This window comes from Leiobunum rupestre, chromosome 6 (genome assembly GCF_980474605.1).
Source record: "Leiobunum rupestre chromosome 6, qqLeiRupe1.1.hap1, whole genome shotgun sequence".
NCBI lineage: Eukaryota > Metazoa > Arthropoda > Arachnida > Opiliones > Sclerosomatidae > Leiobunum > Leiobunum rupestre.
This window is the reverse complement of record NC_143389.1, coordinates 52,726,564-52,743,762: the sequence shown is the minus strand read 5'-3', so window position 1 is coordinate 52,743,762 and position 17,199 is coordinate 52,726,564. Positions and strand designations below refer to the sequence as shown.

The following is a 17,199-nucleotide window of genomic DNA, read 5'->3' as shown; positions in this document are numbered from 1 at the left end:
CTGAGATCAGGCTATCGTCTGCCACGGGGTTTGGTGCATTTTCCAGTTACACGGCAGCATTCTAGTTATTTCTATGTGACTGAGTAGGTGATAAACTTATAAAGGTCAATTTTAAGATTCGCACGTGTATTTCAAAATGGAGGCTTCAACACAAGAAAATGATTTACAATTTTTGGCTCAAAATGTTTCGAAAATTAGAAATAAACAAAGGAGGCAAGAAGCTTATGCAAAGTTAAAACATGAAAAACAAAAGGTACATGTATTTTTTTAACCTGTTATTTTGGTTTTCCAAGTGTTAGACCTTAAGCCTTGTAAATTGATCTACTACTTCTTGAATTTATCCAAGCTTAGATGAAGATCATATTACGAGGGGTCCAACATTCGTAAAAATCCCGTACACTTGACTCTAGAGAAAAATGATTTCAGAAATCTTGAATTCAACCTGAAAGTCCTGAAATCTGGACGAAAATCAGTTAAAAAAAACCGTTTAAATTGCCTAAATCCAGAAATTAACACTAAAATCTTTCTCTGCAATCTCAAAATCAGTTTGATTTCTGAAATCACTTTGAAATTCAAAATCCTGTACGCAAAATTTGCACATGTGGTACCCCTAGAGATCATGAAGATTGTACCAAATTTAACATATTTCTTTATTTAGGCAAAGAAAATTGAAAGAAAGAAACGGCGAAAGGAAGCTGAGGCATTGGGAGATGCAGTAATTTAATTTTTATCTTAACTATCACTTGTAATGAAGGTTTCAGGATTAACCATTGAAATTTCAGGCTCCACCGAAACAAGTTCCAAAGACTTTGGAAAGTACCAGAGAACCAGATTCCACTATGGTTGATCCTGAAGACGAAGAAGTTAAACTTGACATACAAATGGATGAAATGGCTCCATTTTTTAACAGAGAAACTTTACCAAAAATTGTCGTAACTACTGGAGATAATCCTCATTCAGTAATTATTTTTAGGTGGTATTGTTGTTTTTCGAAACGGATGAATAAATAAAAAATATTAATTTCCAGAAAACTTTGAGATTATGCAGGGAATTGAGACAAAGTATTCCCAATGCAACATTTTATCGAAGGCAAAGAGCCAGCATTAAGAATTTGGTTGTTGCTGCTAGTAAAAGAGATTTTACAGACATAGTAGTAATTAATGAAGATAGGAGGCAACCTGATCAAATGTTAGTAATACATCTACCAGATGGTCCTACAGCCTACTTCAGATTAAGTGGAGTTAAATTTTGTAAGGATATTAAGGTAAATTAAAAAAAATTCAAATAAAGTTCTCAAAATAACATATATTTGAAACTTTTAGCATAGGGCACAATTGAGTCAGCATCGTCCTGAAGTCATTTTAAATAACTTTAACACCCGTTTAGGACATTCAGTTGGAAGAATGTTAGCATCTCTGTTTCATTATGACCCTCAATTTGTGGGTAGAAGAGTGGTTACGTTCCATAATCAAAGAGACTATATATTTTTTAGGCATCATAGGTAATAGAAAAAAATTTAATAAGTTTCTCTTTACTGGCAGAATTATTACCTTTTTGTAATTGCAGATATGAATTTAAGAACGAGAAGAAGGTAGCTTTACAAGAAATTGGACCTAGATTCACTTTAAAACTTAGAACTTTACAAAAAGGAACCTTTGATACAAAATTTGGGGAATATGAATGGGTTTTGAAAGTAAGTTTTTTTTTGTGATATTTTACAGGGTTTCTGATTCAAATTCCCTGGCCATTTTAAGAGATTTTCCCTGACTTTTTAAGGCCAAAATTGTTATATTATACTGTTATTAGGAGTTAATAAATTCAAATGCACTTAAATTAAGTAAATAGGTTATTGCAACGTTGAAACAAATTAGCTAAACTTTTAAGGAAATAAATGATAGATGGTAAAATTCTATGTTTGAGTTTTTACAAATTCTTAAAATTCCCTGACATGTGGCAACCAATTTTTAATAATTTCCAAATTTCATTTTCAGCGTCATGAAATGGAAACCAGTCGTAGAAGATTCTTTTTATAAAAATATCTAATAAATATTATTGATATTTTACAAAAAAAACTTTATTTCTACTACATTACAAGACAATGTATATTTTTCAGAATTTCATTCCTCCATTCTCAAATTTAAAATAAAAATTACAGGCTAGCAATTTTAAACTTTGTGATCTAATAATATGGCGGGAATTAGTTCTCCTTCTTCTACAGTGGGTTTTTCAGGGGACTGAGAGGAGAAAACCAATAAAGCATCAGCTTTATGCATACTCAAAAGCCTGCTGCTCATCTGGTTGCCTGTTAAGCTAGCAATTGGAGCCTGATTAGAGTCGTCAGCTTGTTTAGGCCATGTTAAAATTGCCCTGGCATATTCTGGTCTTGGATCTAGATCATACGAGTGTGACATCTAAAGAAATAAAATAGTTAATATCTTGAGTATAGTTGGTTCACATGAAAAATCAATACTTCAGCCATGATGGTTTTTGGCAGTGGGTTTAAATCTCCCGACATGGCTTTTAACGCTGGAAGGACTAAAAGATTAAAAGTCACAACAGCTGACACTGGATTTCCAGGCAGAGCAAATACCAGCTTCTTTTCTTCTTTATATTTCAAAGTAGCAAATGTAGTTGGTTTCCTATCAATTTCCAAATTAATCATACTTCACACTTAAAAGCGAACAAATCAAAATGTTACCCAGGCTTCATAAAAAGCTGCGCAAAATGTATTTTGGCCTTGAATTGGACCGTCAAAACAAATTTAACAAGGTCCTAAAAACGATAGAATGTAATGAAATTTCCTTGGCAAATAAGCAACACGAGGATTGAGTACTTTTTCTCCCATAGACACGCCTCCAGTGGTGATTATAACAGAGGCTTCCTCCAAAGCTTTAGTCAAATGTTCAACTAAGGATTCCACACTATACCGCCATAGGAAATTTTTTTTAAAGCGTGCTGTCAACATGAAAATAAAAAAATTACATACTTATCTCTAGCTATACCAATATCTCTAACTGTATATCCATTCTGCATAAGGAAACCTAGCAACGCATATTTATTGCTATCCCAAATACTGCCTGGCCTCAAAACTTGCCCTGGTTCTAAAAGCTAAATTTAAAGAATTTTACTGTCATAATCCAGAAATGAACCATTACAAAAACCTCCTTACCTCAGAACCAGTGGATAAAATTGCAACTACTGGTTTTTTGAAAACAGTTGGTTGCATTTTCCCAATCGACGCCAGAATTCCAATTTGAGAAGGACCCAATCTTGTGTGTTTTTCCAAGACCATTTCATTAATTTTCACATCAAACCCAATCGCCCGAATATCCTGATTTAACACAGGAGCTCTAACAATTTCAATTTCTGCCTCTTCTTTACCATCTTGAAGTTCGGACATAAGTTTGGTGTCCTCTACTTGAACAACCGCATTTGCTCCATGAGGAACAGGTGCACCGGTACTAACTCTTACGCAGTAGCCTGACATAACGTCTAAGGCCGCTATATTCGTTAAAAAAAACTGCTAATATGCACTTGAAAATATAGGTATACTCTATCACAGAATCGTTATACCAGGTTGAGCACCAGCTGCCATGGCACCCAAAACTTTTCTTCTACTGGCTCCATCAGCAGCCACAACAGCATAGCCATCTTTGATTGAAGCATTAAATGGAGGTAAATTAACACTCGATATGACGTCATGAACTAAATAGCTTCCCAAACAGTCTGAAAATAACTTTTGCTTGCGATTAAGCCAAATTTAAAAATTTTGAGCCACCGTACCAACAAGATTAGGGGAATGGATTCCAATTACAGCAGCTTCTTTCAGAATCATTTTATGGGCATAGTCAATGGAAACTAACGGATAAGAGGATGTTCGTAACCTTCGTGCTACCCTGCCATCAATGTTCTCAAAATCTGTAGACGTAAAAGTATACCAGATATGGCTTAACATTAAAAAAAAATCATATATATGATTTACCTGGTACTACCGAAGGGTCGTCATTCTGGCGAGAATTGGAGCCGCAGTGGCAGCTAGGAGTTATAAACATACTGAAATTACTTTGTATCTGGTTATGAATTTCCGCAATACGTCCTGTGACACCGTGAATTTGATCCACAGCATGTTGAAGCACAGGTACGACAAAATTAAAGCATTCCTAAAATGAAAATAAATGGCTCAAGTAACAGGTTATTTATAAACATTTATTTTAAGAGAAAATTACCATAGCTCCTTTTTTGCTACCTAAAAAATTACCGCATAATTTCCATGGTACGATTAATTAAAGCATTTACAAGGTCAGTATATTTGGAAAAAAACGTATTTAATTTTTTTACTACCTGGTAAATTAATTACAAGAGTTTTGTTTCTTATACCACAAACAGCTCTAAAAAAGAAGATAATTTAACACTGAGGTAATATATTAAATTTAAAGTTTAAAAGTACCTAGAAAGCATAGCCATAGGTGTTACTTTCATAGACTCCATAGTTATAGCTGCACTCATTCCGTTAGCTTCTTTATGCAATATTGCTGCTGTGGCCTCAGGGGTTACATCTCTCTCAGTAAAACCAGTCCCTCCTGTCGTTAAAATTACATCCACCTTCATTTTGTCGCACCAGTCAATCAAAGTGCTCTATACGAAAAAATAATAAGCTTTGAACTCAAAACCGAAGAATAAAGTATATTACCTTTATGTGATCAAAATTATCTGGAACGCACATTCTAACGTACACACAAGACTGAAACCTAGGAAATATAATTACATTATTACACAACCAAAATGATCTTAAATAAATACTATACGGTAATGCGCCTGAGTTTATTAGTTCTTGTAAAGCATCTCCGCTAGAGTCTTCCATATCACCTCGACTGCACCTATCGCTAACTAAATTAAACGTGATTTGGAATTCACCTTAACAACGACCTTAAAGCCAAATCCAGAATTACCTGTCAAAATTCCAAACTGTACCAAAGAAGCACCAGGTGGAATTTCATCATAAGGGATGAGGTTATCTCCAAGAGTCATGGCCCTCAAACTGCAAAATTCTTTTTTAATTGAAAGATTAATTATAAAATAAGATATAATAAACCAGCCATTACTCTACAACTGTATCCGAATGATTAACTTGTAAGCTTGAACAGATTGGATCAGGATCGGGAATGTTATCAATGACCAATGATACATTGGCTTCTTCTGGCACAATCATATTCTTAAATTTCGTTTCATTTTTTTGATGTCTAGATGTTTTAACATGGGATATAAGATCTGAATGATGGGCTCTTAATTCTCGGTTACAAAACAAACAGAAAGCCTTTAATTTTGATTGAGGCACTGGTCTTATCCAAGCTAAATTAAAATATGGAGTTTATTAGAATTCACTACAAAATTTATGTTTTACAGTTTCATTAATTCATATCTTTAGCAGCCTTGGCTAATCATCAAACCTTTTAGATCAGGATCCTTTTCCCAGGCTTTGTTGTACGCTCTTTTGTACTTTGCCCATTTACTGGTAGACATTGCTATCCTCTATTATATAAAGATGATTACTGTTAAATATTTAAGAAAAACAGCCCAAATACATCTACTAAATAGCCATTCGATAACTTTCCGCTTTGAAAATTACGCGTTGTCTGTATCGTCTGCTTACGTTACACCGAAGCTCCCGAATTTCCGAAATCCGCTAGAGATATCACTTCCTCAACAGATAGATGGCAGTAGCAGCTTCGTACCAAAATTTCACTTACCTGAATTGGAGGGAAATATGAAAGGGTGATCTTGTTGGTTGGGTTTTAGCAGGTTTGTAGAACTGTTTTACCATATATTTCTTTCTTCTTTTAAATAATTAAAATTATTACTATAGCTACAAAAAATAATCGAAGAAAATCATTAATATATTTCAAATTTCTTTGATTTTATTTTCACTGTTTATTTGTAGCTTGCTCGTTGGTGTGGCTGGTGTTCGTTGCCATGGTAACGCGTATAGGTTGGCCATGACATTAAAACGCCCCTGGTGGTCACGTGATTATTACGCAGGATCGTGTGGCGTTTTACATAACGATCTGTGACTTTAAATTAATGTCATGGCGGCCGTTTCAAGACGGGGATTAGTTATGACCAAAGACTATATATACGCTTCGCTAAATAGACTGGCGTGTTCAATGGCTCAACTTGCATATGATAGCAGACGCTGGTCAAAATTGTCCCCGCGCTTCAGCAGTGCTACTAGTGGCGCCTCTAACGGCTGGTCAAAGGCTTCTCTCGTGCTTAGAAAGTGTTAACAGGTTTTTGTATGGAGACGTCTGTCTAGTAAGCGCAGCGTATATATAGTATTTGGTTATGACGTAGGCCTGCGACGCTACGAGCAAGCGCCCAATATCCCAAAGCGATATAAATTGAACAGCTTAAAGGGATCCATCACTCACAACAGGAGGAGGCATAGGGGTAACATAAAATCCAGACTTGCAGTGTGCTTCAAAACCAGTTTTTTGTGACCCTTATGCCTTCCCCTGTTGTAAGTGAGGGATCCCTTTAACGTATACACTCTTTTACGAAGTCGGCCATTTCATTACAGGCCTAATTTAAAATTCGCTACCTTAGAGCAAGAGTCAAGCCAGTCTGTAAACCCCTATTTGAGAAAAACCAATTTTAAGTTCGAAATCTAGCATAATAACAAAGATAATCTAATAATGAAAATTGATAAAAATAGAGTGAAAATATATATTGAAAATTTTGTACTGAGTCATCTTAATTTAAAAACACTCAAGGATTCTTATTTTGAATTTCTTTCAATAGTCTCGTATCTCGACTTACTTGACTTTTGCTCTCAGGTAGCGAATAGTACAGGCAAGGGCGCCTGCACGTGCTCATCAGCTCGAGACGTCGCGTGCACTTGACCGCGTGAAGCGGCCTTGCATGCACTATTTGAAATCAGACCTGTAATAAAATGGCAGCTCTCACAAATAAGGATATAAAAGAGTGTATACTATGGAAACGAAAACATTTATGACATAGCGCTTATCAATTAACACATTCCTACTGGCTTGTAAATCAGATTCAGAATGAAGAAATTCTGAAATGGGAGCAAAAAAGTCTGTGCCAATTTCTGAAAGTAATAATCGTTTAACGAATGATCACCAATTTGAATCTAATATAAATAACGATCGAAATTCAAACTTACACAGTTCATTAATTACTTCTACAACTACACCCACCTTATCAGCACTAACACTTGCTACGTCCGGAAATTCGACGTGTAAGCAAAATATATTCCCTTTCCATTAGAGTATTAATGTAATTATAATAATGGATTATTTCAAGGTAAATGCATTTGTAACGTGGGATTCATTAGAAGTATGACAACAACGGAAAAACGTAAGTATGGCCATGTCATAACACACTTTATCTCGTTTCATTCAGTAGCGTAGTCAGGATTTGTGTGGGGGCCCGGGGGGTGGTCACACAATTGTAAAAAAATAAAAATTGTTACAGTGGCGTAAGGTGCAAATATTTTTATTTTTTTACTTTTTTTTCAGTGCCCCTCCCCCCCCCGAAACAAAATCCTGGCTACGCCACTGCAACCGGACGTTTCAGGGGTACACTGCCCCCTGGCTACCCCTCTAGTTTAATTCCAAATGTTTGAAACATTCAACTTAATTCATGTTTCCATAAAGGAAATTGCAATGTCTATTAATATGTTACATTCCTTTCGATTTTGCTCAGAATTGTTTGCTTTTTTTTAATATTTTTAACTCCATTTGTTTATTATTTTAAGATGGGGAAAACTAAACTAAAGTAGCGTCAGCTCTTTCTTATCATTATAAATTATTTTACTTCTAATCCTATTATATGAAACTAATGATAGTAAATTGGGCTAAAATGCCTTTGTTTGTTTTGCCTCAGGGTCAAGAATAAAAAATACCATTAGGATGTTCCTACGGGTGTGGGAAAAATCGACGGGTTTCGCCCAGGCGGTTTCCGTGAAGCTATAAAAAAACTTATATAACAATGAATTAAACGCCGGCTACGTCACGTATCACGTGGTTTCAGAGAGCTTTTTATTACCGCTATATAGACTGTACCGTGACATCCCGCACATTTACCCCTCAAAGGCGCTCATAATTCCGGAGGCTCATTTTCTAAGTAGACATCAAAGATCCGCGTTTTGAACGGTTTTTCCAACAATTTTTACCTGAATCCTTTCTTACGTAAACGCGTTATCAAGTATCGATTATCGAAGACGAAAGTAAGAACATTGAAAATACTCTTTCATTTGGAACTTGTTTCTTATAAGATAAGATATCCATCTAGTGTTCCAAGTTTTACAAATCTAGGTATGTTGTGTGTGTACCGTTATCATAGTTCATTCTTTGTTTGGCGGGAGGGTAAATTATTTAAATTTATTTGAAATAACGTGATCCCGTTAATTTAAACGATTTAGAAAAATTTATCTATTTTCCGTATCCCTAGAAATAATACCACGTTTTTTAACAAGTAGATTATGTTAATCCCTAGTTTATCTTATCTTGATGTGGAGGCTTTTGATACCCTTTCCCTTGGTGATTGGTTTTTATCTATGTCTATTGCTGAAATACTATATTAAACATGATCTTTCCTTTTACTGTTTTGGGGAAACCTTTAGTTCCTGCCCTTTACTGATAAAAACTTAAAAGCTACATGTTAATATCATTTTTGACAGGTGTACTATATTATACCTCTATATTTATTTTATACTGGTATGGCTCTACATGATGATGGTACATTTATACCATTTAATTTCTAATAAAATGAGTGAACTTGCCCTATTTCTTAATTTTTGTCATATTTCATTTTAATGAAAACTTCTTATGATTCTTTAGCCATGCCAGGACAATTTCCAGAACTCACAAAACCTGCCCCTGACTTCAGTGGCACGGCAGTTGTTAATGGCCAGTTCAAGGATATAAAACTGTCGGACTACAAAGGAAAATACTTGGTCTTATTCTTCTACCCCCTCGACTTGTAATTATTCTTTTGGCCTAAATTAGAATTGAAATTTATTAACGATTTCAATGTTTTTTTTCTAGTACCTTTGTGTGTCCAACTGAGATAATATCGTTTAGTGACAGAGTAACTGAATTCCGCGATATTGGTTGTGAAGTTATAGCCTGTTCCACGGATAGTCACTTCAGCCATTTGGCATGGTATATATGTTAAGATTTTTGCTTCATGACCAACGAGGGCGCAACTATTAGCTAGTCATAATAGCTGCTGATTAGGGCGGACTTTGCCACTCCCTTGTGTGAAAAGAAACAAGTAGTCTCTATGTGAAAAGCTACTATAGACTATTACTTTATTTTACATAGGATCAATACACCTCGTAAAGAAGGCGGTTTGGGAAAAATGGACATACCACTATTGGCGGACAAAAACTGCAAAATTGCCCAAGATTACGGAGTATATAAAGAAGATGCTGGCGTAGCTTTTAGAGGTCTATTTCTCATTGATGATAGTGGAAGGCTTCGCCAAATTACTATTAATGATTTGCCAGTGGGAAGATCTGTTGATGAAACTCTAAGGCTGGTTCAAGCTTTTCAATTTACAGATAAGCATGGAGAAGGTAATTAAAATATTTTACGAGAATAAATATATGCTTACTAATGTTTACCATGAAATTCTCTAGTTTGCCCAGCTGGTTGGAAGCCAGGTGATGCTACCATGAAACCAGATCCGGATGGTAGCAAGAAATACTTTTCATCCAGTCATTAAATAGCCATTAAAAAATGACCCCTAAGGAAAAAACCAAAGGAAAGAAAATTTGTAAAAATGCTTAATGGATAATTTAATATTTAGTGCTCCTTAAACATTTTTCTTAGACACTTTAGTCATTTAAAAGATATACCTGTACTATGGGTATGTTCTCACTTTCTGCTGTTAGATCTGTGATTTTTTTTCACCCTTTTCATTGTTGTTAAAATTTGAAATAAAACTGACCTTTTTAAAAAACAAAAAAACAAAAACGTCTTAAATTATTATTTTTACGTAAGGGAAATAAAAGTTGCAAGGCAAGTTCATTTTACCACAACCAAAAACTGCCTTGTTTGATCTCTGGGTCAGTGGTGTATGATTTAAGAGTAATGCAAAAGGTAATTGAGAGGAATAAATAAAATTATTATCCAGGATATGTTGGGGCTACTCGTTTCCAGCAATGTTAAAATGTAATCTTCATCTATTGAAACATTATTATCCGGAAACTTATCACTAAAAACACAGATAAAGATAATTTTAACGCTTTCTGGACGCTCCTAGATTTTAATATTCCCGTTGTCAAATCCCCAGACCCCCTTCTCACTACATTAGGCTTCTGGCGTAGATGAGTCTTTCAAGGTCAGAAGTTTTAGGGGCAAAAAATTTCATCAGTCAGTGTAATCGGACAGAATGGACGGGTATAATCAGAGGTAATTTAGAATCTTCGCTCATTTTTCCTATTGGGACCGGTTTTAGATAAATGTAGATGAGATCATAAAATCGCGGTAAATTTTATGGGAAGGTAAAATTTCTGCCTAATCCAATGTTTAACAAGTGGATGTGATTAAATAAACAGATTATTTAAAATTCTGCAATTCCTGAATTTCACAAATGCCTTAATTTTATTTTTGAAATGGAATATAATATCTACATAAGTTTTCTTGGCACCATCACTGTAAAACATAAGCACAGCGAAAATTGGTATATTTTTTTAGTCTTTTAGGCTCTCTTTACAACACCAGCATTGTAATTTGTAACATTTTGTTAACAAGAAGCATATAACATTAATTTGATAATTTTTTCTGTCACTCATAACAATAAAATCAAAGATAAAATGACATCAAATTTTCAAGTTTAAAAAAAAAATTAATGGCAATTTGTATAATAAATATAAATGGTTTTTTACCTTTCTTTTTACATTATTTTCTCACCCCTTAAGAGTATATATTTCCAACAAATATTGACAAAATTAACAGCCTTCTTTAAAAAAAAATTGTCTGGAATAAATTAGGATTTAAAATAGCTGAATGAGTAATTTAAAAATGAGCTTCACCTATAGACTACACCAAATTAAAATTTCGAGGAATTTATTTAAGTCCTAAAGAAATTCAGTCTTCTAAAATTTCATATTTTTCTCCTTATTTTAAACATCTACAATGAAAAAGCTACGTTTATCTCTTTGCCTATTTACCGAAGCATTTTGACCAGAGCTTTCTTGATTAGCTGGTTCCATAAGAGCAGAGTTACGAGCCAGCGGAGATTTGGTTTGATCGCTCAAAGAGGATATAACTTTAAAAAAAAAATACTGTTAAGAGCCATAGCAAAAACAAAAGTTAATGGAATTTAAATAATTTACCTTCTAAAGTTTGTTGGACTTTCTTCAAATTTTTAAGAATAGCAGAAAGATCACGTGTCAAATTCCCTTCACTGTTAGAAGTAGATTGCTGTACTTGTTTGGGAGATCTTTTATCAGAGCTTGGTAAAACCTCATCTATCATGAGTCGTCCTTCACTTCTCTCAGGATATTTCAGTCTGAACCCAAGAATGAGGATATATAGTGGATGGACAAACAGAAAAAAAAACGTACCTTTCTTTTTCTAAAATTTCGCAAGATGACGTTTTTAATTTATTTGAAAGCTGATGTACTGCGGTTATCACAAGACCATCTAGCGCCTAATGTAAAATATCAATTAAATCGAATATTTTCTTAAATCTAAAAATTAACGTACGGAAACTTCTCTTTTGGATTTGGCTTGAGTAGAAGAATCTGATCCAGATGGTGCATTTGAAGCATTTTGTTCTCCATCCCTATTTGACACATTGGCCGCAGAGACTGATTCTCTCCTAATAAACTTTAATACAGAAAAATAAATTAGTAATTTTCCAAGGGTTGAAATTTTTGTAATTACATAGCTCATAAAAAATCTAAAGCTAAAAACCAAGGTAAACGAAAAAAATTCAAGTGGGTAACGAGGTGCAATAATGATGATGCCATACTATTTAGCATACTGGTCATGCCAAAGTCAATGGTAAATTAAATAATTGTATCGCTAAAAAATGTTAATGCAAGCCAAAAAAAAATTAAAATCCAGGTATTGTAACAAATGAACAGTGTGAATAGTAGCAGGATGTGGTTTTTGAGTCTACAATTTATTAATCGTGACCTTAGTCTGAGTCTGGTTTTTCTTTCCTGCAGGTCCAGAATTTAAAGCTCCTCTTTTCCCACCAGAAGGAATGGAAGTTGTTCTCTTTTGCATGGTGTCTGACATTGTGGCGACTTCAAGATCTTTGGGCAGATCTTTACTATTACTAAAAGATGCAGATTTCTGAACAGAGGAGCTAGTAGCGTTTCTTCCCTTTCCTCTTCCCACTGGGGTATGACCAACGCCTCTCCTAGAACCTCGGCCAGTGCCAGATTGGGGTCGAGACGTGACACTAGATGTTGTGGAGCCTGACACTGGGCTCCTGCGACTTACACGAGTTTTCTCCGAAGATTCCTCGGAAGACGAAGGAATATTTAAAGATCTTTGTTTTTGTTGTAAAGGTTGAGGAGGAGTACGAATTGATAGATTTTTCATTGAAACTGCTTTGTTTAGAGTGCCGGTTTTGGCTCCAGAGGTCACACCTACTGAATGTTTGGCATCACTACCAGTAGGTGGTTTCTAAAAATGATATCCACATCGCAATTCGCAGGGTGAAACAAGTTTCAAAAGAATGTCCTAATAGGAATGGGTTACTGAATCTAAGCCCCGCTTAATATCTAAAAACTATTATTAAATTTAACAACTACCTCTGGGAATTCTAAAATATTACTACTACGGTACTATTATAGGTAACTATTGCTATTGGTAAATTATTCCATATTAGTTTGAATGACTAATAAAGAGTTTCATCTCACCGAGTTTGCTCTTTGGTTGGCTGGAGGTACCCAGTTAGATCCACTATTTTGCCTGCTATGTTGCTGATACTGAGTAGGTGTGGTTGGAGGTTTAATTGAAGATGGCGAAGCTATACCACTTGAAGTTCTCGAAGCTGCATTTCCTATACGACTTACAGGAGCGCTGCCTCTGGGCAATCTAAGACTGAATCTTCCTCCATCATGGCGACTCAAATTAGATCCCAAATTTGAATTCCTTGGTTGATTTATAGGAAGATTTCTGAAATTTGACAATTATTATCCATGGTTTTCTTGTCATAAGAAGAATGACTTAAGTTACTTTGGAGGTAGTCGTGACAGATCTCTCGTTCCGGAGCTGGAAGTATAACTTAGCGAAGGACTACCAGCAGGCGTGATTTGCGAACCGCTTGAAGCAGCCAAAGCATCATCAGACTCAAATCCCAATCTGGCTCTCCTAAGCGCAAAGGCTCTGTTAAGCCTCATTGTTGGAGCCGACCCATCCTGGGCACTTCCAGACCTTCCACTATTGTTCCTATGTCTATTGCTGCCACAGCAAGAACTATGGGAACTAGGTTCAGTACTGGTACTGATGTCTGACACCACGCTACCAGTCTCAGATTTGTTGTTGTCTAAATCAGAGCAGGACAAGTTCCAAGATTTCCTCCTCCAAAAGTAACCCTCACCACCTAGTCCACTCTCTTCACCACCTAAATATTCGTAACATTCTTTTAAGGCCCGAGAATAAATCATTCACGATTAATTCATATACACACCTAAGCTATTGCTTCTATTGCTAACGACACCATGAAGGGAAGTAGAGTGACCAGAAAGTCTCCTTTGCGGTGGAGGGCTACAGCCATCGCTAAGAGCATCCCTAGATGACCCCCTACTTCCCCTATCTTCCTTCTTTAGGTTAGAATGTGAATCTCCACCGCTATTCTGACGCCTCATTCCTGGCGTTGTTAATGCCAAAGCACTTCTGGATGACACCGAAGTCAAATTTGGCTCTAGTTTAGTCACAGTGTTTGATCTTCCCAAGGTGGTTCTAGGAGGTCTTTGAGGAGGTACAGGGATCATCCTAGTTTGACAATAATTCACCCTATCATCTTCCACCCTTTTGTTGACATTTTGTTTCAAATAGGGACTTTTGTATATGCCGTCATCCCTATCGATTTTATGGTTAGCTCTGTCTTTTAAATTATCAGTCTGTTTTCCAGCTAAAGACAAGTTATTCGAATAGCTATCAGATCTTTTTTTCATCTGCTCTTGGAGGCCAAAGACCTCGTCTATTTTCTTCCTAGCTTCATCCACTTGGGGATCTAATTGTTCAGTGTCAACAGTGTAGGTTCCAGTTTCACTTTTGGCATCTTCATTATCTTCGACGGTTCTGGTTGATGGTTCAGTGCCATTCATAGGAGAACAAGGCAAATAGGAATGAAGAGTATTCCCAGGAGGCAGTGGAGAAGAAGGGGAGGAGGTGGCGGGAGAAGAATGGGAGGCATGCTGATGAGAAGGCGACGAAGAAGACGACGATCCACCTGGTGGACAATTTGGGCCCTTTTTCTTCTTAATCCAAGTTCCTTTGACAGAACTTTCCCAACCGCTTGAAGGCAAACGATTCATTGGACTGCGAGGACTTTCAGCTTCTCCCAGCATTCGTTGAATAAGATAAGTGGCTGTTTCGCTTAATGGTTCAGTGGCTATTTCATCTGAGGACCACAATGTTAATAACAAGCAAATAAACTTCACGGTGGACAAAATAAAAAACCGTAATTACTTTGTTTAGGATCAAATTTCTGAGTTGTTGAGCTCCCATTTAACATCTCGTGTTGATGATTTTGCTTAAAACGAAAGAGAATATCATATTAGCAACAAAAGACCCTGTCAAATTGAAAATACTACCTTCTCTTTGAGGCGGATGGGTGGTTTTCTTCTGGTAAAAGTACGAGAGGACGAGGAAGAATCACTATCAAAGGGAATAGTGAATGCCATTGGAGCTGCAGCAACAACAGAGGGAGGCGTCTCTTTCTCTTCAGTTTGGCTACCTCCAGTTCCATTGATAATCTTAATTTCTTTCTTTGATCCAGGTGGGGTTTGAGTGATTTGATCATTTCGATCATCAGACATGGCTGAACTGTTTGATGGCAAATTATTGTTCTCTACAGAATCCCTCCCAGAGAACGTCCTGCTACCCTTTGAGCTCGCGCTACTGTTGACAGACACTTCTGATAGTATGGAAGGAGACAATGGCGGTATTGGAAAATGGCTAAAAGAGTTTTACCTAAAATGATTATCTAATCTTTACAAACCAATTTCTGACTTAAAATACCTGAAGTTATTTACACTTCTGGACTCAATTTCGGGACTGAACGTTTGATTTGGCTGATGCGTGGGTGTTCCTGATACAGGAGACTCAGCTGCACTAGTATTATTACCACTATGAGAGCTGCCACCACTATTATTACTTTCCGAGCACGAAACCACCGTGCTTAAATTATTTGTAGCATTGCTAGATGGCAAAAGTGTCCGGGAACCGGATGAATAAGAAAGCATAGATTCTCTAATATCTTCGAGAGAGTCAACTAAATCTGTACGATCATCATCTTCTTCTTCTTCTTCCTCAGCTTGTTGAGGCTCACTTCTTGAATTGTCTGAATCATCTGGAGATTTTCTTTTCAGTGTAAATATTGGACCATAACCTATGGAAATTAAGGATAAATAATCACTTTTAACATTTACCATAGTTTCTATTCCTTATAAAGACCAATAAACGCACCAAATCTAATGCTATCTTCGTGGCTTAGCTTGAAATAACTCTGTTCAGGTATCCTCACCCCATTAATATAGGTCTATAGTGGAAAAAGAAATTAAGCTAAAATAAAATGTTAAAAATAAAGTTCCCTCACTCCAGTAACGCTGTTTAGATCCTTGATCCAGAATTCTTGCTTTAGAGTGTCGTAGGATATAACTGCATGCCTCTTTTCAACACCGGGGGACTAAGAAAATAAAAAATAATGCTACATTCAAGTTTACAGGTGGACAAAAAAGAATATTTTTCAAGAAAAATGGTCAGCTAAAAACTAAGCCCACACCACAACTGCCTACATGATCAATTTTTAAAAAACTGGTTTATTTTTTTGTACAAACCCACATAGTTTATGAATCAGACTGTATGTGGGCAGGTTATTCTAGAGCAAAAATTATTAAATGCTGGTAAAGTAAGAAGCCTGCATAGTGGTTTTTAATCTCTTTCAAAAAGGAAAAGAGGGCTTATATTCACCTGCAAAATGATGTCACATTCCTCACAACCAATAAAAATAAGTCCACAAGTCGTCAGAGAATGGCTTATGGAACTGCCCTTCTGGAACAATTGCCATATCTCTCCCTTTTCAATGTCCATCATTCTTATAATTTTTTATTAAATTCATATGGGAACAGAAGATGAAGCTATAAGAATTGTAAAAATTAACTTAAGCTAAGAATATTAGGTAATTAAATACACACTTTTGTACCATTTTTCACAATTATTAGTGACTTTACCCGCAGCCTAGCCTCATAATATCTATGTTGCAATAAAAAGCTAGTAAAATTTCATTTGGATTCTTTTTAAGGTCATATCACACCCAATAAAAGGTTTCCATAATGTTTCCGCAAATGGTTATTCACTTGTTCAATTGGTTGTACAGACAAGTTCACCAACATAAATCTTTAATAGGGTCAGTTTCCTTTAATACTTCTCTAAACATTCAAATGCATGGTAGCTAAGTTTTCTAACATCTTTAAAGCAGTTACCACAGAGCCATAAGGGATACTAGTGCACTATGTGAAAACTAGAAAATAACAGCCTCACCTTTTATAATTTCATTGCACCTAGTATGTCTGTTAGTTTGACTAACTTAGAGATGCAGATTTAACATAGGTTTTTCCCTATTTTACTAATTGGCGACGCCGTTCTTTGTGGGGCCAGGCCTACCTTTTTAGTTTTGCTGTATACTAGCCTTACAAGGTAGGGCTTAGGCTTACTAATCAGTCACTATGATAATTTATTACTATATTTTTATGGTTTAAGCTATATATTATCCTAATATACTTACAATATGTTTAAATACAATTAACTGTTTTCAAAACACTTTGGTCACTTTCAAACTGGGAGTAGAAATAAATAATATTTCTAACTCATTATGATGAAACCCAGCATTGAGTAACCTACTGCTAACACTAATGAATCGAACCAAAGACATTGGACTGAGAGCATCTTTGGCCTTCTAAGCTTGACTTTAAGAGGTCGGGTGTCG

General features: G+C 35.8%; 4 protein-coding genes across 9 annotated transcripts; 2 read left to right on the top strand and 2 right to left on the bottom strand.

Moving 5' to 3' along the window:
• Positions 1 to 95: 95 nt before the first annotated feature.
• Positions 96 to 2,078, top strand: LOC149941489 (ribosome production factor 1). The gene is made up of 7 exons (XM_090180143.1): positions 96 to 253; positions 659 to 715; positions 783 to 959; positions 1,028 to 1,264; positions 1,323 to 1,501; positions 1,567 to 1,693; positions 1,992 to 2,078. Exons 1-7 carry the CDS (start codon positions 137 to 139, stop codon positions 2,031 to 2,033), a joined length of 936 nt encoding a protein of 311 aa, XP_090036269.1. The 5' UTR covers positions 96 to 136; the 3' UTR covers positions 2,034 to 2,078.
• Positions 2,065 to 5,766, bottom strand: cin (Molybdenum cofactor synthesis protein cinnamon). The gene is made up of 18 exons (XM_090180142.1): positions 5,748 to 5,766; positions 5,448 to 5,529; positions 5,103 to 5,349; positions 4,950 to 5,038; positions 4,806 to 4,887; positions 4,691 to 4,748; positions 4,448 to 4,635; positions 4,342 to 4,388; positions 4,227 to 4,246; positions 3,983 to 4,160; positions 3,784 to 3,918; positions 3,574 to 3,726; positions 3,170 to 3,501; positions 2,987 to 3,108; positions 2,834 to 2,921; positions 2,699 to 2,772; positions 2,471 to 2,639; positions 2,065 to 2,411 (listed from the first exon to the last, which is right to left on the bottom strand). The coding sequence occupies exons 2-18, from the start codon at positions 5,518 to 5,520 to the stop codon at positions 2,166 to 2,168; spliced, it is 2,301 nt and encodes a 766-aa protein (XP_090036268.1). The 5' UTR covers positions 5,521 to 5,529; positions 5,748 to 5,766; the 3' UTR covers positions 2,065 to 2,165.
• A 1,450-nt stretch (positions 5,767 to 7,216) lies between these two features.
• On the top strand, positions 7,217 to 9,963 carry LOC149941487 (peroxiredoxin 2-like). 4 transcript variants are annotated; one of them, XM_090180144.1, is made up of 6 exons: positions 7,217 to 7,255; positions 7,321 to 7,374; positions 8,859 to 9,000; positions 9,066 to 9,182; positions 9,345 to 9,598; positions 9,662 to 9,963. In XM_090180144.1, exons 2-6 carry the CDS (start codon positions 7,356 to 7,358, stop codon positions 9,745 to 9,747), a joined length of 618 nt encoding a protein of 205 aa, XP_090036270.1. In that variant the 5' UTR covers positions 7,217 to 7,255; positions 7,321 to 7,355; the 3' UTR covers positions 9,748 to 9,963. The 4 variants fall into 4 exon arrangements, with proteins under 4 accessions (XP_090036270.1, XP_090036272.1, XP_090036273.1 ...); XM_090180146.1 differs by lacking the exons at positions 7,217 to 7,255; positions 7,321 to 7,374 and adding an exon at positions 8,085 to 8,245 and having other exon boundaries at positions 9,662 to 9,962; XM_090180147.1 differs by lacking the exons at positions 7,217 to 7,255; positions 7,321 to 7,374 and adding an exon at positions 8,315 to 8,333 and having other exon boundaries at positions 9,662 to 9,962.
• A 648-nt stretch (positions 9,964 to 10,611) lies between these two features.
• Positions 10,612 to 17,144, bottom strand: LOC149941486 (uncharacterized). Of its 3 annotated transcripts, none has more exons than XM_090180139.1 (14): positions 16,999 to 17,144; positions 16,185 to 16,351; positions 15,811 to 15,900; positions 15,681 to 15,753; positions 15,234 to 15,603; positions 14,807 to 15,170; positions 14,682 to 14,745; positions 13,678 to 14,613; positions 13,224 to 13,629; positions 12,905 to 13,163; positions 11,736 to 11,858; positions 11,594 to 11,679; positions 11,363 to 11,538; positions 10,612 to 11,295 (listed from the first exon to the last, which is right to left on the bottom strand). In XM_090180139.1, the coding sequence occupies exons 2-14, from the start codon at positions 16,305 to 16,307 to the stop codon at positions 11,150 to 11,152; spliced, it is 3,216 nt and encodes a 1,071-aa protein (XP_090036265.1). In that variant the 5' UTR covers positions 16,308 to 16,351; positions 16,999 to 17,144; the 3' UTR covers positions 10,612 to 11,149. The 3 variants fall into 3 exon arrangements, with proteins under 3 accessions (XP_090036265.1, XP_090036267.1, XP_090036266.1); XM_090180141.1 differs by having other exon boundaries at positions 10,613 to 11,295; positions 13,224 to 13,611; XM_090180140.1 differs by lacking the exons at positions 10,612 to 11,295; positions 11,363 to 11,538; positions 11,594 to 11,679; positions 11,736 to 11,858 and adding an exon at positions 11,904 to 12,668.
• Between the last annotated feature and the right edge of the window lie 55 nt (positions 17,145 to 17,199).